Raw genomic sequence first — 22,326 nt, 5'->3', positions numbered from 1 at the left:
TCTGTAAAACGTTTTATAATCTTTAAAGTTTCAAATACAAATAGTACTATTTTAACAAAGATAAATGGATTCTATCTTACTCAAAACATGGAACCATATTTACATATGAATTTTGAGAAATCTAGGGCTGTGTATATATAATGGTAAGGGTGTAGGATCTCGGCGATACAGGCGCACGGCGCTTAGAAATCTTTATGTAAATTTAAAACTATGTTTTTAGAAAGATAGAAACCAATTATCCTTGTCAAAATATTCTTACTTATATGTAAAGATCTAACAATTATAAAGCTATATAAACAAATTTGAAATTCATTTACCTAGTAGTTTAAAAAAAATCTCAAAAATCCCTAATTAAAAGGGGTTAGGAGTTAAAAAAGGCTCTATCTCAGAAACTACTGAAGCTATAAAAAATTTTTTCTAAAAAATCTAAAAGTTTCCTAAAATGATATTTTTTCATTCTTTTACCAAATGCAGCACAATAAATTATGAAAAGTCAACCTGTTTTGCAATTTTTTTGCAAAATGCAGGTATTTTAGAATTGAAAACTTTTTTTAATAATAATAAACACTTTCAACTATCTATTCCTAAATTTTCATCCTTGATTTATTTTTTTTTTGAGTTTTGGCAAAATTTTGTGTTTATAAAACGAGAGTTTATCTGAATTATCTTGAATTTTATTACATGTATATAAAGAGTAGTATGCACAAGTAATAAATAAATCAAACCGTGAGTGGAATTCTCGTTACCTATTATTATTAACTAAAATAACTATTATTGACTTTTTAATTTGGCTTTAAGAAATTTCGTTTTTTTATATCATAATAACTAACCTTATAGACACCTTCATGTTGGCAATTTCTTCGCCTATGGCTGTTTCTTGTAAATATCCGAATATTCGGTTACAAAAATTTGGAATCAACCCTGGATCTTCAGGCACTCCCATCATTGTATGAGTTTTTCCAGTTGAACTTTGGCCGTAAGCCAAAACGCACGCATGATTTCGTTGCTGTAGTGACTTGCTTATAACTCCTTCGACTTTATCGAAAATCTGAAATATTTTTACTTAGGTTAATACAAGCAAAAAAAAACTGAAAAAAAAAGGCAAAGAAGGATTGAATCAATATTTTGATGAAAATGTATATTTTTATTTTCATATATGTATGAAAGGAGTTGAATGCAAATTTTTTTACACATACTTTGCAGTAAAATTCATTGTTTATTTTGTTATTAATATAATAATACAATTGTGTTTTCATCTTGTTCAGCATTTGTGTTTGGGCATAAAATGTTATGAGTATTATTGTAGATATGCTTTTCTCGATTTGAACTGTCTTTTAGCAAAGCAAGTTCCATATACGAGCTAGGCTTTTGCTTATATTTAGTACAAGTTTGTTTTTCGTTGTTAGAAAAGTCTTCTAATTTTATTTTAGAAAACGGTAAAATGATATTTAAAATACCAAAATTGAGACCTAAAATAATACAATATAAATTAAACTGCCATATTAATACGTATTTAAAAATGACAATAATATACATAAAAAAAATACACTACAATACAGTGCAACATAATTCCATATAATAATACAATACAAATTAAAATGCAATATCCATCAGTATTTAAAAATGACAATAATGTAATAATACTAACAAAAAAGTCCTACCCGACTGAGAATCGAACCCCAGTCTCCCGCGTGACAGGCGGGGATACTGACTCCTACACTACCGAGGACATAACACAAATGTATTTCAAAATTGACAGTTCTGGATCATACAGTGATTTATTGAGATTATTAATTTGAAATACACAAGAATAATATAATTATGAACATTTAATAAATAATACAAAACATATCACATAAATAATAATATTAATAAATATTTTATTATATGTTTAATATTATATGTATATATATATATATATATATATATATATATATATATATATATATATATATCTTTATATAATATAATATTAAATTATACATACAAAAGGAACATTTTTATATTCGAGAGAGGAAGAGAGAGAAAATATATCTTCTGTCTCTCTCTTACTCATTATCTTACATATGTAATGATTTCACAGATTCACTCCCATACAAATTTCCAACGTGGAGCGCGCGTATAGAAGTATAACTTCAAAAGTATACTGATCAAAAAATGGCTGACTCGAAATATTAAGAACTGGGAACAAATAATACATTTTACAACGAACTGCCGGACTTAGTAGAGAGTAATGGAGCTATACAGCGTTCCACGTTAAGAAAATAACATTGCGGAGATGGGCCATGTATTTCTTATGGACGATAGAAGCGCAGCGATGCCATGATGAACACAAGCACGATTCAGGGTTGTATTATTTGTATTTTCCTTTCTACAGACATTAATTAAAATTAATGTTTTTTAATGTAATTGACCAAAAATGCCCATTCGAAACAAGAGATGAAAAGTAGGGAAAATGATTTTAATTAAATAAATAGTATTTACAGAAGATAATTTTATTTTATATTATTTTAAGTATAGTAACGGTAGTTTATCTATTTTTCCATACCAGTGAGAATACCATATGCCACAAATCATGGAAATCAGTAGAAAATATTTCTCCAAATGGGTCAAGAAACTGTTTGCAAATTGTTAGGAATAGTGGTACATGATACAATAAAACGTGCTGACACTACTATGAGGCCGTTCCACCTGCTGAGAGACTTACTGTTACCTTAAGGTATGTATGAATTATGTTATTAGTATAACAAATAAAAAACTTTTTACAAACTCATTAGGTTCTTTATCATTTAAAAATATACAGTCTATATACAAAATAAAAAAAAAAACAAAAAGGAAATCTACGTCGCTTTGGCTAACATACGACTGGTCTGATATTGAAGATTGTTCTGCAAATGGAGGAGATGATTCTGGTGACGGTGTTTGTGGTTCACTCGCTTGACTGAAATTTGCAGTTAAAGCTAAGGGTGTGCTCCGATATGGCTCCAATGTTGTGTGGTTTCTATTTTGTTGAATGATATATGCTTGTGTTTGAAATGGCTTACTTCTTTCAAAGCTTGATAATTATGGGACTGCGGTTGGTAGCTTTGATGCTAAGGAATATGCTGCATCATAAGCATATTTCTCTGTTGTATGTTTTTTAGGGATGAAATTACCTGAAATTGAAAATTTATTAATTCCGCATCAATAAACTACTCAACAGTAGGTGCAATTCCCCTGAAGAAACACATGACTGGACTGCTGTATTCATGATTGGAAGAATCCAGCACCTAGTGTTTTGTTGCCATATTTTCATCCGTAGTTTCTGTCCTCTTCCTCTTTTTTGTACAGCAGAATCATCCCTTATAAGTGGTTTTTCGGAGGGTTCAATAAGGGGCATATTCCTTTCAGTCGGTCTATGACATACAATTTTATGGAGGAATTGCATTTAGTCAAAAAATTTATATTTTGAGGTAGCCTTTGCTTCTGAACCCAACTTCATCTCTTTCAGTTTCTTCGCACATCTCATTCAGCTATCTCTTGGATTGCTTCTTGCTCCTACTTTGCCTGAAAAAGAAAACATCGATGACCCAAATTCTTTATATATTTTTTTACAGATACTTGACATCAGGAAGTTCATTAACAGATCTTCAATACACATTTAGAATGGGAATTAAAACTGCTACATTCTTCGATAAGTACGTAAAACAATATGGTCAGAGTGTTATCAGAAGTATATGAAAATACCGTCAGATGAGGACTGGTTAATGATAGCTAGGAATTTTAAAAATACATCGAATTTCCTCTCTGCTTAAGAGCGATAGAAGGCAAGCACATACAAGTTATAAAGCCAGAAGAAAATGGATCAATGATTTTAAAATATAAACATTACTTTTTAATTGTGTTGATGGCCTTGGCAGATTCAAATTATAATTATATTTTTATTGATGCTGGTGCATATGGGAAAGAATGCGATTCGTATTTAAGGAAACGGAGTTTTGGAAAAGTTTGATAAACAAAAGATTGAATATACCTCCATCTACCAACAAATAAGGAATTTATTGTGAACTGCCCTATATGTTCATGGCCGACGAGACATTTACATTACATGAACATTTACTTCGCCCTTTTGGTGGCCAATAACTCGATTATATAAGAAGAACATTCAACTATCGCCTGACAAGAGCAGGAAGGTATGTTGAAACCGCATTTGGAATAAGGGCGAATAAATGGCGAATTTTTTATTGACCATTGAATATATTGGCAGATTTAGCGGTTGATGTAGTAAAGACTTGCTGTTTATTTAACCTTTTAAATTTTGCAATAAATTGTAAAGTCGGTAAGAGGAAATTTAACATCCAATAATATTCGCAATAAATTCGGAGATTATTTCATGTCACTAGAATTGAGGTTACATAGGCAGAATCAATATGTTTAAGACATATTATACTTTATCAATAAATGTTTACTTACCAAAATAGTTTTTTTCGTTGTCCAATAATGACTCGAAGTCTTCGTGCAGAATCATGCAGATTTCTCTCCAGGCTGCAAAATTGAGCTACTTTTTTTATAGCTTTCCGTGGACCGTACTTATTAAAATCTATATATCAAAATCCATATTTTATACGCAACAAAGAAAGAAATTTATTCAAACAACGGATGCTCGTCCGACGCGGTCAACATATTTTCATAAACTAAAGTGGTTCACTGCACCGGTCTGCCGAGGGTTTTGCCGACGGGGACCTGATACGTAGACGGTAGTTAACCAACGGATTGGTTGCAGGTGAGCGAACAAACATTCATGCAAATCTGAAAGGCACTGAGCAACGGGTAACGGAACGGTTTTAAAATCGAACCATTGACCGTTGTCGTTAAGAAAATCTCTTACCGTTACGTAAAATGTAGTCATCGTAGAAGTTTTGCATATTCCCTAAATATGTTTAATGAGATTGAATTCACAATGGTAAGGAGGCAGTTTTAACACATGTCCAAAACTCTGTATAATCTCGTCTACTATAAATATTTTGGATTTTTGATTCCTTTTGGCTAACTGTAGTAATTCTGGCTTAACAAAATCCTGAAAAAGTTAATATTTTCATTCGTTAACCGTTCTTTTATTTAGTGTACTGTCCAGGAATGTGTTGGCTACTTATTTAAATTTCCCGACTGGTATAGAGCATTATCCAAACTATAACAGGGGGTTCATGTAAACTTGGATGCAGTTTTTCTTTTAACCATTTCACAAATATTTCCGTATTCATGTTATCTTGATAATCGGCCCATTGTAACTTTTACGAAAACACAAGATCCATCAATAAAACCATGTTTTCCACCTGCATGCAAAATAATATGTCTCTTTCCCTCAGTACCGATCGGTTTTATGGATTTTATACTCTCGTCCTGCCAAATCCGTTTTATTCCAGCTTTAGCAAAAATCATTGCTTCATCTAAATAAACAAATGATGCGTGATCTTTTTAAAATTATTACATTTCTTAAAAACTCGATTCTTTTGTGAATGACACAAGCTTATTCACACAAGATTTTTATATTGTCCTCCATTTTGAACCTAAACCCAATCTATTTGAACATTCTTCAGAGACTTATCCTGGGAATTTCGAATATATTTTTATCTTTTAATGTTTTTAACACCGTCTCCACAGAAGCATGTTCTTTCTTTTCGCGCATTTTATATTTATTGAGTTTCAAACTTACAACCCTTTTCAACCAAAGAAGATCTTTAGTCTTAGAGTGTTGTCTAGGTTTATTTACACTTTTATTGTTTTTCTAAACTAACTTGAGTTTTGTCTCACTAATACACAATGCATCATACACACGTTTATGTACGGATTGAACTGATCGCAAAGGGTTGCCATTGGCTTTTTTAGCAGTAAAATAATGGTACAAATGAAATATTACTTGATTTATATCTAGAACACGTCTCGCCATTTTCGCTGTCAATACACAAACTCTTTCCAATCACAAGTACTACTATGATAAACTTATTAGGGTACCCTTAACTTTTAACCGGTCTGGGAGTATCGCTAAAGTAAGGTATCAGTGTCTCCGAATGGTCAAAAACCCAAGTACGCGCTATGAGGGATTCAATAAATATCTACGCTTATGTTAATCTCTCAAAGCTCACTGATTATAACCACATTAAATCTAGGTAATAACTAATCTGGTTGTAATAAATGTTTTGCACGTAATTATAAAAAAAAATCAAAAATTCACATCTATTCATAACCTTGTTAATTAACATAAAATTGTCTTTAATGTTTAGCAAAAAAGGTAAATCTGCTGAACACACAAACATTTCTGGGTAAAATGTGTAATGCACATAAATAGTATTGCAACGAAATAGCCCATCTCCGAAACGTCATAATTCTTAGAAGGACGAATCTAGAAAACGTAAGAATCGGCATGTTAATAGCTCCCGTCTTTCGGACGGGTGATCTCGATCAGGCAATTAGAGGTGGGACAACGCCAGAATGTTCTCGAATAGTAACTTTAGTATATATACAAGTAACGATGATTAGGAGTTAGTCGTTAAGATACTACCGAACTGTAAAGTTATAAATAAATATATGTATATAAATTCGAACCGCTCGTTTTATTTAATCTCGCTACAGTGGTGTCAGGTGTGGGGTAAAGAAAAAATAAATTCAACAGTGACATTTGAAAAAGACTTTTGAAAAAAAAAGTATTATTCGTCGGGAACATCCGCGTAGTTCGGTTGTGATCTTTGTATAATAGAACATTTAAAAAGTACGTGTGTACCTGACCAAAGATGCTGCTAGTAGAACTTTCAGTAAAACAGTTGCGTGAGCAGCTAGAAGAACGCGATGAAGACTGCAGTGGGTCCAAGGAGATACTCCAAGAACGACTGAAGACTGTGCTTAACAAGAATGGAGAAGACCCAGAGCCATTTCAGTTTCAATCAGCAGAAGAAGCAGTTTTAACGAAAATAATTGATGGAAAATTTGAGAATGTCTCGAAAAAAAATTGAAGAATCTTCTAAAAGAGATGATAATAAATTAGAGAATGTTCCCAAAAGATTCGATGAAACATTCGAGAATGTATTTAGAAGATTCGACGAGACTTCACAAATAATTAAAGAAATATGTATTCAAAACAATGAGAAATTTGAAGAAGTCTCAAGAACATTCGATAAAGTAGAAGAGAAGATCAAACAATTAGAGACCATGATAAGTAACACAAAAGTGCTACCACCAGTTAATACGGTAGCCTTAGATCCGGTAGTGAAAGAAGAATCACCGAGAGACGAAATGACACATCATATGAGATTCAAATTGCCACCATTTGATGGAAAGTCCTCTTGGTCCATATACCTTAGACAATTTGAAGCTATTGCGACAGCCAATCATTGGACAGAACAAGAAAAAGCTGTGTCCTTGACTGCTGCTTTACGAGGTGATGCTGCGGATATCCTAAGATCAATTCCTAAGGGTCAAGAAAAATGTTACCAGGCCTTGTTCACTCGACTAGATAAACGTTACGGAGATGCCCATCTACAACCAGTCTACAAAGTACAAATAAGAAGTAGAATCCAACGAGCAAGTGAGAGTTTGCAAGAATTTGAAGCAAATATTGCTCGTATAGCGCTGTTGGCCTATCCAGAGGCACCAGACAACATTTTGGAAGAAATCGCTGTATATGCCTTCGTCAATGGGTTAAGAGACATTGAACTACAGAAAGCTTTACGACTAGCAAGACCGAAAGTTTTAGATGAAGCGCTCGCTATTGCCTTAGAACATGAAACAGCCAGTCAAGCTTCACGGAGCTATCGAGTACGAACCTCTGAAGAGAGCGACGAACAAAACGAGAAACGTCTGGAGGAAATCGTACGGAAAGTAGTTCGTGACATGATGCCGAAGAGACGTGAACCCAGATGTTGGAATGGTAACGACGTAGGTCACATTCGTCGTAAATTGCAAGAAAACAATACAACAGTCAGAAAGCTAGAACAAATCGAACACAGGGCTGGAAAAAGTCATTCAAATGCTGATGCTCAGTCAAGACGGGCATACAGTGCAAATCGTAATCATTGTCTTGAATTAGAAGAACGACTTTGCCCCGTGAGACGAACCGCCGTCATTAATGATCAATGGCAGCCTCAACAGCTACAAGACGCTCAAGCAGATGATCCATGTATAAAAAGAGTATTGGATTGGATGCGTCGAAGTAAAAGACCTTCTTGGCAAGACATTAGTGCATGTAGTCCAGAAGTCAAGTGTTACTGGAGCCAATGGAATTGCCTAGTGCTGAAAGATGATCTTCTGTATAGAATCTTTGAGAATGATGATGGTACATAAACTAAGCTTCAGTTGATTGTACCTAAAAGTAAAGTGTCAGAAGTTTTACGTCAGTTGCATGACGGTTCATTAGGTGGACACTTTGGTATTACGAAGACTCTGCAAAAGGTTCGAGAACGGTTCTATTGGGTGAACTGTAAAGATGATGTAAGAAGATGGTGCCGGAAATGTGAACTGTGTGCAACCAGTAATGGTCCAGTTGGTAAAAAGAGGGCACCCATGAAACAGTACAATGTTGGTAGTCCTATGGAAAGAGTAGCAATCGACAATGCAGGTCCACTTCCAGAGACGAATGATGGAAATAAATATATCCAGATAGCCAGTGACAGAATGAAAGATCAATATGATTCTCGATGCAAGAGTGAAAGCTATGAAGTAGGTGATCTTGTTTGGCTTTATAATCCACAACGTCGTCGAGGCTTGTCTCCCAAACTGCAAAGACAATGTGAAATCCAGGTCCATATGAAATTAAAAAGAAAATAAATTACGTAATATACCAAATCAAGAAGTTGCCGAAAGGTAAACCAAAAGTAGTTCACATAAATCGTCTTGCACCATATACTGGCTCAAATGAAACAGAAGAAGCACGAACCCTTCAACATGAGATCAAAGATGACCGGCGACCAAGCTTTAATGAATTTATGTCAAATTACGCAGAGAGAAAGAGTGCTAGATTCGGCGTGACCACAGAAGTTCAGCAGGATCTTTTTAATGTTCCGCATAACGTCTCTCTAGCCCACTGTTGCCCAAGATCTTGAGATGACTAAAGGAATCTCATCCGTATTTTATAAGAAATTCGGTCGTTTGGACGAGTTAAAAAACCAGCAACCTAAAGTTGGAAGAGTACTGAGATTAGAAGATGGTTCTCGATCTTTGCTGTATATGGTGACCAGGAAGTCGTATACAGACAGGGCAAGCTACGAGGATATATGGCGTGCTCTAACTAATTTGAAGAAAATTGTGTGCAATTACGACATTAAGAATTTGGCCTTACCCAAGATAGGCCATGCACTAGATAATCTGGACTGGAAGATTGTCAGAAGCATGCTTGAAGTGATCTTCCGAGAAACCGGAGTACGAATTACTGTGTGTTGCATTAACCCGATGAGATCGCATCCTTCAAAGTCAGTAGACTGTTATTTCTTTCTAAAGGGTTCATGCAGAGCTGGAGAGTCCTGTAGATTCCGCCATCCTGTGCCTACATATAGAGTTGCTGATCGGGACGATCAGATTTAAGAGGGGAGCAGTGTAACGAAATAGCCCATCTCCGAAACGTCATAATTCTTAGAAGGACGAAAAACGTAAGAATCGGCATGTCAATAGCTCCCGTCTTTCGGACGGGTGATCTCGATCAGGCAATTAGAGGTGAGACAACGCCAGAATGTTCTCGAATAGTAACTTTAGTATATATACAAGTAACGATGATTAGGAGTTAGTCGTTAAGATACTACCGAACTGTAAAGTTATAAATAAATATATGTATATAAATTCGAACCGCTCGTTTTATTTAATCTCGCTACAGTATCAAACGGTTTTACTGTAAATAATTTCTTATTGATACCGTAAGCAACGATTATACAAAGATTTTTTTTTTATTAAATTTAGAAATTACTTGTATCATATTTTAATTACTAGAGCAATTTACTTTCGTACTTCTTAAGCTGTACAGTAGAGTGAACCATTGACTGTTAAGTGTTTAGCGATAATCCAAAACAGTCACAAATTCGTGAAACATACTTTGCCTACGTTCAGGCAAACAAAGAAAAAATCAACTGATTTGCATTTAGCGATTTATTATAAAAATATTAAAAAAAATTATTTTGTGGTATGACTAATAAATTATTAGAGATTTAGAAGTTAAAAATGGTTTTATTGTACTATCCCTTGCAAGATAATTCGGATGGAATTGCCCAGATTAAGAGACTGGGCCGATATCAAGCACAAAATGACTGTACTCCCTTAATGCTGTAACGAATAATCACCCTTAGTCTTTCGTTACATTAGGTTCAATTTTAAATTCTCTCCAAAGTTTAAAGCTACTTTACTAAATGATACAAAGTAGGTGTAGCCAGGTACGTATTTCAATTTTCAGGTGGTAACGATTGGTAAATACAATTTTAAGCATAATTTTGTGTACCCATTTAAATTTAATCAATTAATTGCATTTATAATTGGAATTCCGAATTACAAATTTCTAGGTACGTAAAGCCAGTGTTTATAAGATATTAGAACATTTCTTGGAATTTTATTCAGGTAAAAGGATAATGTTTACTTAATATCAAATAATCACTAAATGGGCTTCTGTAAGAAAAAGTTTATTTGAAAAAAAATACAGTTTTCTTTTGTCGTTCATTTAGAAGAGAAGTCAGTGTAATAACTATAAATATGAGTGATATAGAAATGATTAGTGACGATGTCCTGTAAATTCTTGCCACTATTTCAAGAAGTGAAGACGAGTCTGAAACTGAAAAACGTTCTGGTTATATTCATCTCACACACGATGCAAAGCAAATCATGCTTAACGTTTACAACGGTAAGTACTCGTTAAAAATACTCTTTAATTAACCTTCACTTCACTTTTAAGCGCAAGGATTCTATGGATCTCAATAATCTTACCATTTTTAATAACTCTTTATTGTCTATATACTTTGTTTAGTACCAATTAAACAAATTAAAAATCAAAGACAGAAGACAGTCACATTCAGAAACTCACCAGATAAACAGGTAATTTTAGCAGTTATCAGATATCAGACGTACTTAGGACTAATTGCACTTTACAAATTCTTCGAAGAATCTAGACAAAAATATGCTAATAGGCGAATTATAAAAGTTCCCTCTATGTAATAGCAAGAATGGAATTTCAAAGATAAAGGAAACACATTACAATCAACTGCTAATATGTAAAGAATGCGACTGCATGTCATGGCAAGTAATTAGTACTGTCATTAGTAACCATTTTCCAAAACTTTCGTCTTGACTGATAAAGTCAGATTTGTAGAACGTGAAAACGCTCGATACCACGTGGGGCGAATTCTCGCCCCACATACATTTCCGCGAAATCCGACGAGAATATTAAATTTTCTGTTCGCCGTATTTTGGGTTTTACTACTTCTTTGTGCTCTTAATACATCAACTACCAATGTCCTAAACCGTCAAAGCGATTGATTAAACTTAATTGCAGATATTAATAAAAACGTTAGACATGGGGCGAGAATTCGCCTTACCGGTGTTAGGAAGGTTAATCATATTTACCGATTTTTTGGACGACTTCAAAATGTTAGTGTTAAAATAATAGTGCAGCTATGCATATATATGTATAAAAGTGGGTTGGTTACTTTCTGCATTTTAAGAAATGAACTGTTTAGAAAAGTTTTATTGAAATTATTACATTTAATACAACACTACTAGTATATAAAAAATATAATTGTAACACAAAACTAAAATACAAAAAACATATATTCCCAAAACTGTTAATTTGTCATGGTTTCATCTTCAAGGTCATCAAGTTCATCAGGACGGCCGCTATATCCTTCAATATTATCAATGATTTCAAAGTCTCCAATTAAACGTTTAAAATATTCTTGAGCATCACCTGGTATTAAATGCATTACAGATTTTATGTTCTCTAATTTTGGAAGAGAAATAGGCTTCCCGTTGGACCACATTTTTGTGAGTAAATGGCTGAAATTATTATTGGTTATTGCTGGCCTTCCATGTTTTTTATCGATGTAAACTTCAGAATAATTTTCATCTGCAAAGCTTGTTTTCATAAATATATAAAATGGTTTTGATTTATCTAGCATTATCTCCCTTGTTTTTAACCAATTAATTTTTTGTTTGCTCATGTCAACTTTTCTATTGCAGATTTGTTTTTCTGCTTCTGCTGTACAAAAAAAAAATCATTTTGAAAACATTTAAAACCAAGTTTAGTATATGTTGTCCTCTGAAGGATCTATAACTCATTGTTTAAGAAATGTTTTACTAGCCAATAATTGTTAATAATTAATAATTTGCAATATTTTAACTACTTTATAACACAAACATGCAGTATTAGCCTTATCGCGTGACAAACAAAAGTATTAGTCATTGAAGAAAGGAACTAAATCCTGAAGTATTTTATACTATGTGATTCCCAAGTTTTGCAGAATTGAACCAACCCACTTGAGTACTGAACTACTGAAGTAATGTGGGTTGGTTCACTACCTGATAGATGGCAGCATGCACTTGCTGTGGCCTGGTTCCATTCTGCTTATAATTTTTAACCACTATTCAAAGCGGTACCATGAATAAAACAAAAAAATGTATTTTGTGGGTTGGTTCTTTTCTGCAGAAAGTCATCCAATTAATTCATAAAAAACACATAATTCCGAGCAGAATTCCTTAAAAAGTAAAATTAAATATTTTTTCTTACGTCTTCTTTCGACGATGGTTAAATCAGAAGCGATCAAAAAGACGGTTTTGTTGACACAAGTGACACGATTCACTGTATACGAACTTATAAAGACGGTCCAGTGTTGCAAAAAAAAAGGATTCTGGTGCCGAGTATTACTGAAGTTTCATTTATCAGCTATACGGGAAACAATATATCTTATGTATTCAGTGAATAACTTACCAACTTTAAATAAACTTTTGAGTGAATTAAGAAACAAAGAAATAATCCCCGAGTGTCATAAAACTATTTTTTGGAGGTTTTTAAAATCTAATGGTTTTATGTTTAAAACAGTGAATAAACGGCAGGCAATTATGGAATCCAGCCGTTTAATAAAGTGAAGATTCGATTATTTGGAGAGTCTAAGGTGTTTTAGAAGTGAAGGGAAGAACTTGTATTATTTGGATGAAAGTTGGTTCGACACCAACAAAATAGTTAAAAAATGTTGGACCGATGGGAGTAAAAATTGCTTCACCAATGTTCCTCCCTCTAGAGGAAAGAGAATTTGTATTTTACATTATGGGGGAGAATCAGGATGGGTAGAAGATGTTTTATTACTCTCTGCTATGCGTGTAAGTGATTGTCGCTTAGATTATTATCAATATATAGACAGTACTTTGTTTGAAAAGTAGTTTGAGCAGCAATTACTACCTAAATTAAAAAGAAATAGCGTTATTGTTTTGGACAATGATCCGTATCATTGTAGACTAAAAAGTAAAATTCCAAACACTAATTCAAACAAAGCTGAAATTTTTATCAAAACATGAAATATATTTTATGAATTCTTACACGAAAATAACTTGTAGAACTATTAAAATTAGTTAAATGTGAAAAAAATTATGCATCGACTGGCTATCTGAGAATTATGGCCATAAAGTATTAAGAATACCTCCTTACTATTGTGTACGGAATCCAATAGAATTGTTTTGGTCTCAATTAAAAAGTAATGTGAGGAAAAATAATAATTCTCCTAAATCATTTTCGACTGTTGTAGGTTTAATTAAGACCGAATGTAATAATATTACAGCAGATAATTGGTAAAAATATATAGAGCATTTCAAAAAACTAGAAGAAAAATACTTACAGTTACAAAACATCATAAATAGAGTAGTTATAGATTTAAACGATAGCGATAATAGTGATACCGATTTAAATGTAGAGATAGTTAGGTTTAAAATTATTTTTTTTTTTGTATTTTTTCACTATGTTAAATATATATTTTAATATAAAAGTATTACTTATATGTATTTTTCTTTTACTTTGTGGGATTGCCGTAATTTTGATAAAATTTATCAGTATATAAGTCCGACCCTGTATATAACTATACCTAGAACATTAAATCCGAAATATCTTACAGCGAACTATATATGTCATTTTCAAGGAATTATATTTGGCTACTCGGCCGTGAGGTCTAAAGAAAGGGCCACCCTAGCAAAGAACATAAAATTTACAATTTATGCACCATAATATTTGAATTAAAATTAAAACTTAAGTATTTTTGGACAGTTAAATATTGTATAGTTGAAGATTATTCAATGTAAATAATAGCTGTCTTTATCAATGCTTATTATTAATTGGAAACGAAGATTAAGCTAGAACTTTGTTAATATGTATTATTACAATAAACCAAAATACCTACATAGTTTTGCTGACTGTTTTCGTGAAAGCAGTAGTCAAAGGTAAATCTTCTTACTCTTTCTCGACTGTCTCCCACATTTTGTTCTGGTACCTGGAAGAATATAAATGTTTTAAAATTAGATCAAAGACTTAAAAGCCAGGCGCTATAATTTACTTAAAGCAAATATAGATTCGCCGTTAAATTCTTATGCATAGTTAATGTGCAACCGTTTGCAAGGTAATTAAAGCAATGGGTTTTGCAGCTCAAAAATTTTTAAACCAAGATCAATATACATGCTAGACTTTCTAGCAATATTTCAGAATCCATAAGGATTAACAAATAGTAAAAAAATTAAAACTATTTATTTTTAAGAGAATTTATTGTCATTTACTAAATTAAAAAATTTATTATAGCAATAACAAAATTACCAAGAATTTCTTTTTTAAAACTTTCCGAATATTACAGTGACTTAGACTCCAGTTGGGTTAGAAAAAAAAAGGCCTAAGCTAACATGGTCAGCTGTCTCAAATTTTATTATTCTAACCTATACGGAAGGTCATAATAGTGTAAATTTAAAATTGTGACTGAATCCAATCGTTGCGTTAGCAACCGTTTTTTCCCAATATCTCTCCATGTTAAACTTTTCGACAAAAATGGTATAGACTTAATTTGTCGCAAATGCGTTTCCAACAATTTCTTTTTTATAAATTTTTTCCTTCTTTCTATATTTTCAGATTTAAAAAAAAATAGTGGGGGGGGGGAAAGCAGAATTATCAAATTATGTGTATTTTTACCTTAACACAACATCAATGTACATAAACAAAAACAGAGAGAATTATATTTTATACAATTTTGATCTCTTTAATTTTTTTGCAAAAATTAATATTTGAGGTTATACGTATGCGGTAAAGGCGCGAGCGTAAGATCTGGTGGGGATTGGTTATATAGGAATTCGTTTTGTTTAATATCTCGGCCATTTTCACCTATTCGACAAAATGATACTGACTTAAATTGTTCTAATTGCGATTTCCTACAATTTCTTCTTTCCAAATTTATTCTTGCAATCGCTATATTCCGAGTTATGAGGGAAACTGATGAAAAGGAGAAGGAATCATAATTATTGAATTATCTCGTGTATTATTAACTTTACGACATGAATGTACATAAATAAAAATGGAGGGAATTACATTGTATACAATTTTTTATATCTTTAATTTTTTTTTGCTGAAATCAATAATTAAAATCGTACATATGGGGTAAAGGCGCGAGTGTAAGACCTTGCGGGAATTGGTTTCATAGGTATTGTTTTTATTCAATATCTCGGCAATTTTCAACTTTTCGACAAAATCGTGACGACTTAAAGTGTTGCAGTTACGATTTCCTACAATTTCTTCTTTTTGTGTGGTCGATATTTTCAAAGTTAAGGCTTAAGTATTAATTTTAGCAAAAAAATTAACAAGATCAAAAATTGTAGAAAATATGTATAATTCTTTACATTTTAGCTTATGTACATTTGTGTCAATAATAAACGAGATAATTCAATAATTATGCTTCCCCCATTCCTCCTCCTCTATTTCCCCATTAACTCGGAAAATACCGACTGCACGAAAAACATTGCAAAAATGAAATTGTAGGAAATGGCATTTGGAACAATTTCAGACCTACCCTTTTTTTCTAAAAGTTGGAAATTACGGAGATATTGAGCAAACCGCTTTTCCTGTAAAATAAGATGACGGCTGACGCAACGGCGGAATTCATTAGCGATTTTAAATTTACATTACTATTCACTAAAGGTTAGAATAATAAAATTTGAGGTAGCTCGCCATGCAAGGTAATAATAGTATCTCTTTCCGACGCAGAATCCTTAGTATTTGTTCCTTTCCAGTACAGTATTTCTTATAATTAATAAGTTTACAATTTATTTTAATATTTTAGATTTTAGATCTTTAATAGAAACATGGAATTTGATGATTGCGTAATCTTTTTTGGTATTAGCTAAGTGCCACTAGACTATTTTTTCAAGTCTACCCAAGTAGCTCTTTAATATATCGGTCAAGTATTCAAATGAAAAATATATTTTGTAAAAACATTTTTAATTTTTTCTTCTTTGTATTTCATGCTTGTTTTCTAGCGGTCGTTAAACTGTTTTCTTATAGCAAGCTTAAGTTCAATTTTATTTTTATGTTATATTTGATAAATTTTATGTGCATTTATTGTTATAATATTTTTTGAAGGGGACTTTTACTTTCTAAATTTTTAAAAAATCGATTTTTGTTTGTTTATGTAAAAATTCTTAGTATCATAGAAATACTGTCCTAGAATTTGATTAGGAAATTTAAAATAGAAACGAAGTTATTGCTGTATTTATAACGATAGGCACCTGAGCTAAAACTCATTTTTATACAACACCGCATACCCCGCTTCACCTGTGCACCTGCAACTCGACAATTGCTGTCCAAAACTTGTTTTCTATTATTGAAATTTATCAAAAGTTATTATTGTTTTAAATATCGGAAAAAATGCCTGGATCTAGTGGTAGAGTAGAGTAGAGTAGAGTATTTATTTAACTACATAACATATACAAATATTGTTTGTAGCAAGTCAAAAAAAATATACATAGTATTAAAAAAAGGAATATAAAACGTAACTTAAATAATACAAACAAGAACACATATTAAACAGAAAAATCGGTTGCCTGTAAAGTCGGTTTTACGGGCGAAGATTTTACGTGACAACGTCTTTTTCTCGGTAGAATATTTATTGATATGAATATTATTAAATTGCACAATAGGAACAAGGAATTGAATGAAAATAAGAATTGCACAAATTTTAACTATAGAAATATATTTTGTTTACTAAAACATTGTACATGTAAACTTAAACTTAACTAATCTCTATTTGAGTGATTTTGTTGAGGATAGGACGATGATAGGAGAAATATGAAATGAAAGGAAGTGTTTCTGCTGTAATGTGTCTTGCGAAAGTCAAGTCGATGGTTGTTCCTTTTAACGTAGTTGACTGAGACGCAAGGCATTCGCCGGTCCGGCGGGCCTCTCTCTCGTTCGGTGACTCATCGTAACAGACGTGAGCGGGCGTTACACTTTTTCATGAGTGACTCCGAGCCACAACCTAATTTAACACGTTGTCACGTCAAAATATTTATGACAAAGTTACGGTAAGCAGTTCACTGGATGCTCTGCAATGAGTCATATATTCTTCTGAGCAGTAAAAACAATGTTTTAAAAGATATTTTTTTATAACTTTATCGAAACTATTACAGCTTAGCTGTTTTATACTTTTTGGTAAAATATTGTAATAGTTATAATTAAGACTATTTTTTTCTGAAAGGCTTAATCTACAGCGATTTGTTCGTAGATAGTGACAGTTTCGCCTATTGTGAACATGGACATCAGACTGCTTTATTAAATGGGCACGTTTTCTATGAATTTCAGTTAAAACTTGAAATATCAACAGAGTAGGTAGCGGCATAATTTTGAATTTGATAAAGAAAGGTCGGCAGTGTTCTAGATAACTAACCCCTGCTAAAATCCTGACAGCTTTCTTTTGTATTCTAAAAATTTGAAGTGCATTTGTTGAATTGCCCCATATAATTACACCATAGTTTAGGTGAAAGTGGAATAAAGAAAAATATGTCATTTTTAATGTTTCAAAGTTAACAACCCTTGCTAGTTGGCGAATAACAAATAATGAACTTGATAGCTGTTTCTTAAGGTGTGAGATATGAGCGGACCAGTTGAGTAGATTATCTATGACTATTCCCAATAGTTTAACCGTCTCTTTGTTAACTAGATCATTGTGTAAATTACTTGCAGATATAACCAAATTTTGCGTTTTATCAGAGTTAGGTTTTAGTTTGTTTGCAGCAAACCATGAGCTAGATTTAGTAGAAACTTCCTCATGAGACATTTTTAAAGCATCATTATTTTTTCCTGATATAACGTATGTCGTATCATCTTCGAAGTGTATGGTTTTGTACGGAGATATGAATTTAGGCAGATCGTTGACATAAATAATAGACAAAAGAGGTTCTTAGACCGAACCTTGTGGGACTCCATGTTTTACGGATAGAAAATCGGAGAGATGACCTTTAGACACTACCGCCTGATGTCTGCCACATAGATAAGAAGTTATAAGCTTAAGAGGGATACCTCTGATTCCATAGCAATTTAATTTGTGGAGCAAAATGGCATGTGAAACGCAATCAAAAGCCTTGACAAGTCGCAAAAGGAAATTGCTATGCGATTGCCGCGTTCAAGCCCCTCAATGAGCTCGCTCTTCTAAATCCATATTGTGAGTTGCTAAAGTAATTGTTTGACTCAAAATAGGAATAAAATTGTTATATGATAACCTTTTCAATCACTTTTCCAAAAGTAGAAACAATGCTTATGGGTCAGTTTTTGAGGAATTACCTTTTTTCTAGATTGGTAGTACTTTTGAGTATTTTAGTACTTCTGGAAATACTCCAGTTGATAGAATTAAATTAATAAGATGAGTGAAAGGTATTAAAACTATTTGGTAAGTTTCTTTTAAAATTTTGCTATTAATCTCGTGAACGTCCCTACAATTAGAATTACTAAGAGACTTTATTATTTGAGAGACCTCTTCTTCCAGGGCCGAAAAAAAAGGACTTGCTCGGAGAAGAATAATTTCTTTAATTGACGAGGACATCGACGTTACTAGTGGGAAGAGATGTAATTATATTCTCTGCAAATGTAGTAAAAAATTGATTCATTTCGTCTGGAGGTAGATCAGGTTGTACTGAACCAGATCTAGTGTAGTTTCCTTCGAAATTTACTATTTTCCAGCAGTCTTTAGGTTTATTATTGGAATTAGTAATAAAATTACAGTAAGCTGATTTTTTAGCAATTTTTAATTGCCGATTATATTCAACTTTTTGTTGTTTATATACTTTGAACAAATCGGGATCCTTAGTGGCATCTGCAATGTGTTTGATAAGATAAATATTAGATCTGTAAGACCTTAATTCAATATTAAATCATTGCACAGGTGTTTTTTCAGCCATTTGTCGTACTTTTTTTTAGTGGAAAATACTGTAATATTAAATTGTTATGTTTCGGTAAGAAAGACTGTCAAAGAATCAGGATCATTATTAATATCGTAGAAAAAGTCCATGTTAGTACTAGCTAGCGCACGTTTAAGCTTTTGTAAACCAGAAGAAGTAATAAACCGTTGAAATGTTTGATAAGTGTCAATAATTTTATGCTCAGATTCAATAAATAAAAATTGAGCTCGATGGTCAGAAAAACAAGGTTCAAATACGCCTACTCTGTAGATATTTTCAGAAAAATTTGTCATAATGTTGTCAATGCAACTACTGGGATGTGATTCTAGTATAATCGTTTATAGTTATTTTTAGACCAAAAGATGTTAATAGATTTTGAATATCAAAAAATGGTCAGATTCAATTTTAAAATTTATATTAAAATTTCCAAGTATGATTAGTTTGTCTGCTTCACTAAGCAAGGATGTTATGACATTTTCAAAATTTACCAAAAATAAGTCAAAGTCACCCTTACCCGATCTGTATACAGTTAAAATATTGGTTTTTATTGAAGGTACATAAATAGCACAAAACTCAGAACTTTGCTCTACATTATATTTATTTAAATTGAGAGAAGAATACATAAGATTTTCTTTTACATAAATTGCAACTCCGCCTTGTTTCTTTTTTACCCTACAAAAGAAATTAGGTAATGAAAAGCCGGAGATGTTAATTAATTTTAAATTTTCTTCACTTAGCCAGGGCTCTGAAAAACATATGACGTCATATAATTTTTGATCCGCAAGAAAAGCATTGATTATATCGACTTTATTTGAAATACACTGCAAATTAACATGAAACATGCTTACCGTACCTTTTCGAATTAGTTTATTTTAATAAAAGTTTGTAGAAGCTTCTAGGTGTTTTCCTCCGTATTCTTTTTGTGCTGAAAATTTCTGTTGAAGTTAAATCTCCTAACGGCAGCTGCTTTGGGCCAAATATTATAATTGTAGACTTCGTCAATTTTATCGAAAGGGAAAGATACATTATACGTGGAGTATTTTTGTCAGTTCAATGCCATTCGACGCAGTTAAAAGTATAATATCGGGTACCGTCTGAACCAAAATTTTAGAAGATCATCGGCTATAATATCAACACCAATGAGGGACACATGTACATGACCTTGTCTAGGAATGGTGTTTACAGTAGACGATTCGTTACTTCCAATTATCGGTTTGTATTTGTTTTCTTTTTTCTGTTGGGTATTCCAAGATGAGTGTCCTGTTTTTAGATTGTTTTTATTTTCTTTTTGTTTATCACTCATGTATGAATGAGGTAGACTTGTGTTTTTGTTTAATGACATTTTAATGGGTTCTTGACTGGTAGAACCTGAGTTGGTCGGGCCTGCTTTATTTACAGTTTTTTCGCTAGATAGCGTAGAAATGGACATGGCTTTATCTTTTAATAAAGAAATTAAATCTTGTTGCTCTTCCGTACGTTTTTCTAGATGGAATGATAGTTTACTTACTGCTGCGAGTTCACTTTTTATTGTAGTAATTTCCTTGTTGGTCTTTATACACTGTTCACACACAATAACGTCACGGTTATATTCGACATTGAATGCTTTAATACCTTTTTGGACTGTTTGTGTTAATTTATTAACGCAATCTGATAACTGAGGATTAGAACCGGAAGTGGTAACTTTAAATTCACTAATATGTCAATTAATTCCTGCTTTTTTAGCTTATTTAGTTCCGCTGTTAAAACTGCGACTTTACTATCGGACGCCATCTTGGATGTTTTTATGGATGTTTGTATTGAACGTTTTATCCATTCTTGGATGTTGTGGTCATTTAAAAGGCAGACGAATTAAAGAAACCTATTAAATAAGCATAAAATGAAAAGAAAATTTAAAGGTAACCAGTTTACTGTAGAAAAAAACTCTGAATGAATTACTCAGTTCCTTGGAAAAATTGGGTAAAAATAAAGATTAAAGAAATAGCAACGAGTTGGTCGGAAAATATCGACAAAGCTCATATTGTTCAAGCCAATAGAAAGAGACATCAGAAGAAGTCAAAGATGAAAAAAAAAAGCTTTTACTGACAATTAACAGCTTTCACTAGACAGTGAGGGCAGCTAATATGCACCAGGAATCGCTAATTAGAGGTAAAAAAATAAATATGGTTATGGTAAATAAGTTATTTGATAAAATTTCAGTAAAAATACTTAAAACGAGTTTTTCTCCAAATCACATTTCGTAAATCTGGGAGGCGTTTTTCTCAAAATCTATTAGGCCAATATCAGTAAATTAAATTTTTTTTGATACTTTATATATAAGACTACTAAATAAACCGATAAAAATTAAAAAAAACTACCCTACTTTTTTAATTCAGGGGTGAATTTACTCCCAAAACAGGCGTTTTTAAAACTTTTTATAAGATTTTTAAAGGTTTATTTATTAGTTATCTTGGAACTTAACCAAGAATTGAATTCATTTGAAATTTAAAAAAAAAATTGTTACACACTTGGCAGAAAAGTGCCCCCAAATTAAAATGCATCTTGTGTATGAGGGAGTGAACGCCAAAATAAGGACTAGTGTCGAATTGACTGAAATTTTCCAGTAAGTCCTTATCCGTTTTTTCTTGTTATGGGTGTAGTGAGAAGATAAAGGAGTGAGCTCCTTGCTCAATGCTCTTTGCAAAGCAAAGAAAAGCAGAGCAAATAAATTTTGGGGAAGAAGTAGGAGGGTTAAAAAGGGCTATTAAAGAGGGAGTACTTAAGGTTAGCAGGTCGAAATCAGAGTATATGTGGTTGCGAGGAACAGAAATTTTTAGGGACATCGAATTGCTTGGAGGATAAGCAGAAGTTAAATACCTTGGTTCCTGAATTCCGGAAAATGGGACACTAGATCGATCAATTGCCCACACAGGATATAGGCTGGAT

The 22,326-nt window shown here is 32.5% G+C and overlaps 1 protein-coding gene across 1 annotated transcript in view; it reads right to left on the bottom strand.

Annotated features, from left to right (window-relative positions):
• LOC140441335 (uncharacterized) overlaps nucleotides 1-22,326 on the bottom strand; it is a 180,664-nt gene that overhangs the window by 134,203 nt on the left and 24,135 nt on the right. Inside the window, exons 3-4 of the mRNA XM_072531987.1 lie at nucleotides 14,382-14,471; nucleotides 831-1,048 (exon numbers count right to left, since the gene is read on the bottom strand). Of these exons, the coding sequence (XP_072388088.1) occupies nucleotides 831-1,048; nucleotides 14,382-14,471 (308 nt within the window). The remainder of the gene's footprint in view (nucleotides 1-830; nucleotides 1,049-14,381; nucleotides 14,472-22,326) is intronic.

This window comes from Diabrotica undecimpunctata, chromosome 5 (assembly GCF_040954645.1).
Source record: "Diabrotica undecimpunctata isolate CICGRU chromosome 5, icDiaUnde3, whole genome shotgun sequence".
Taxonomy (NCBI): domain Eukaryota; kingdom Metazoa; phylum Arthropoda; class Insecta; order Coleoptera; family Chrysomelidae; genus Diabrotica; species Diabrotica undecimpunctata.
The sequence above is the reverse complement of the archived record's forward strand: the minus strand, read 5'-3'. Positions and strand labels throughout refer to the sequence as shown.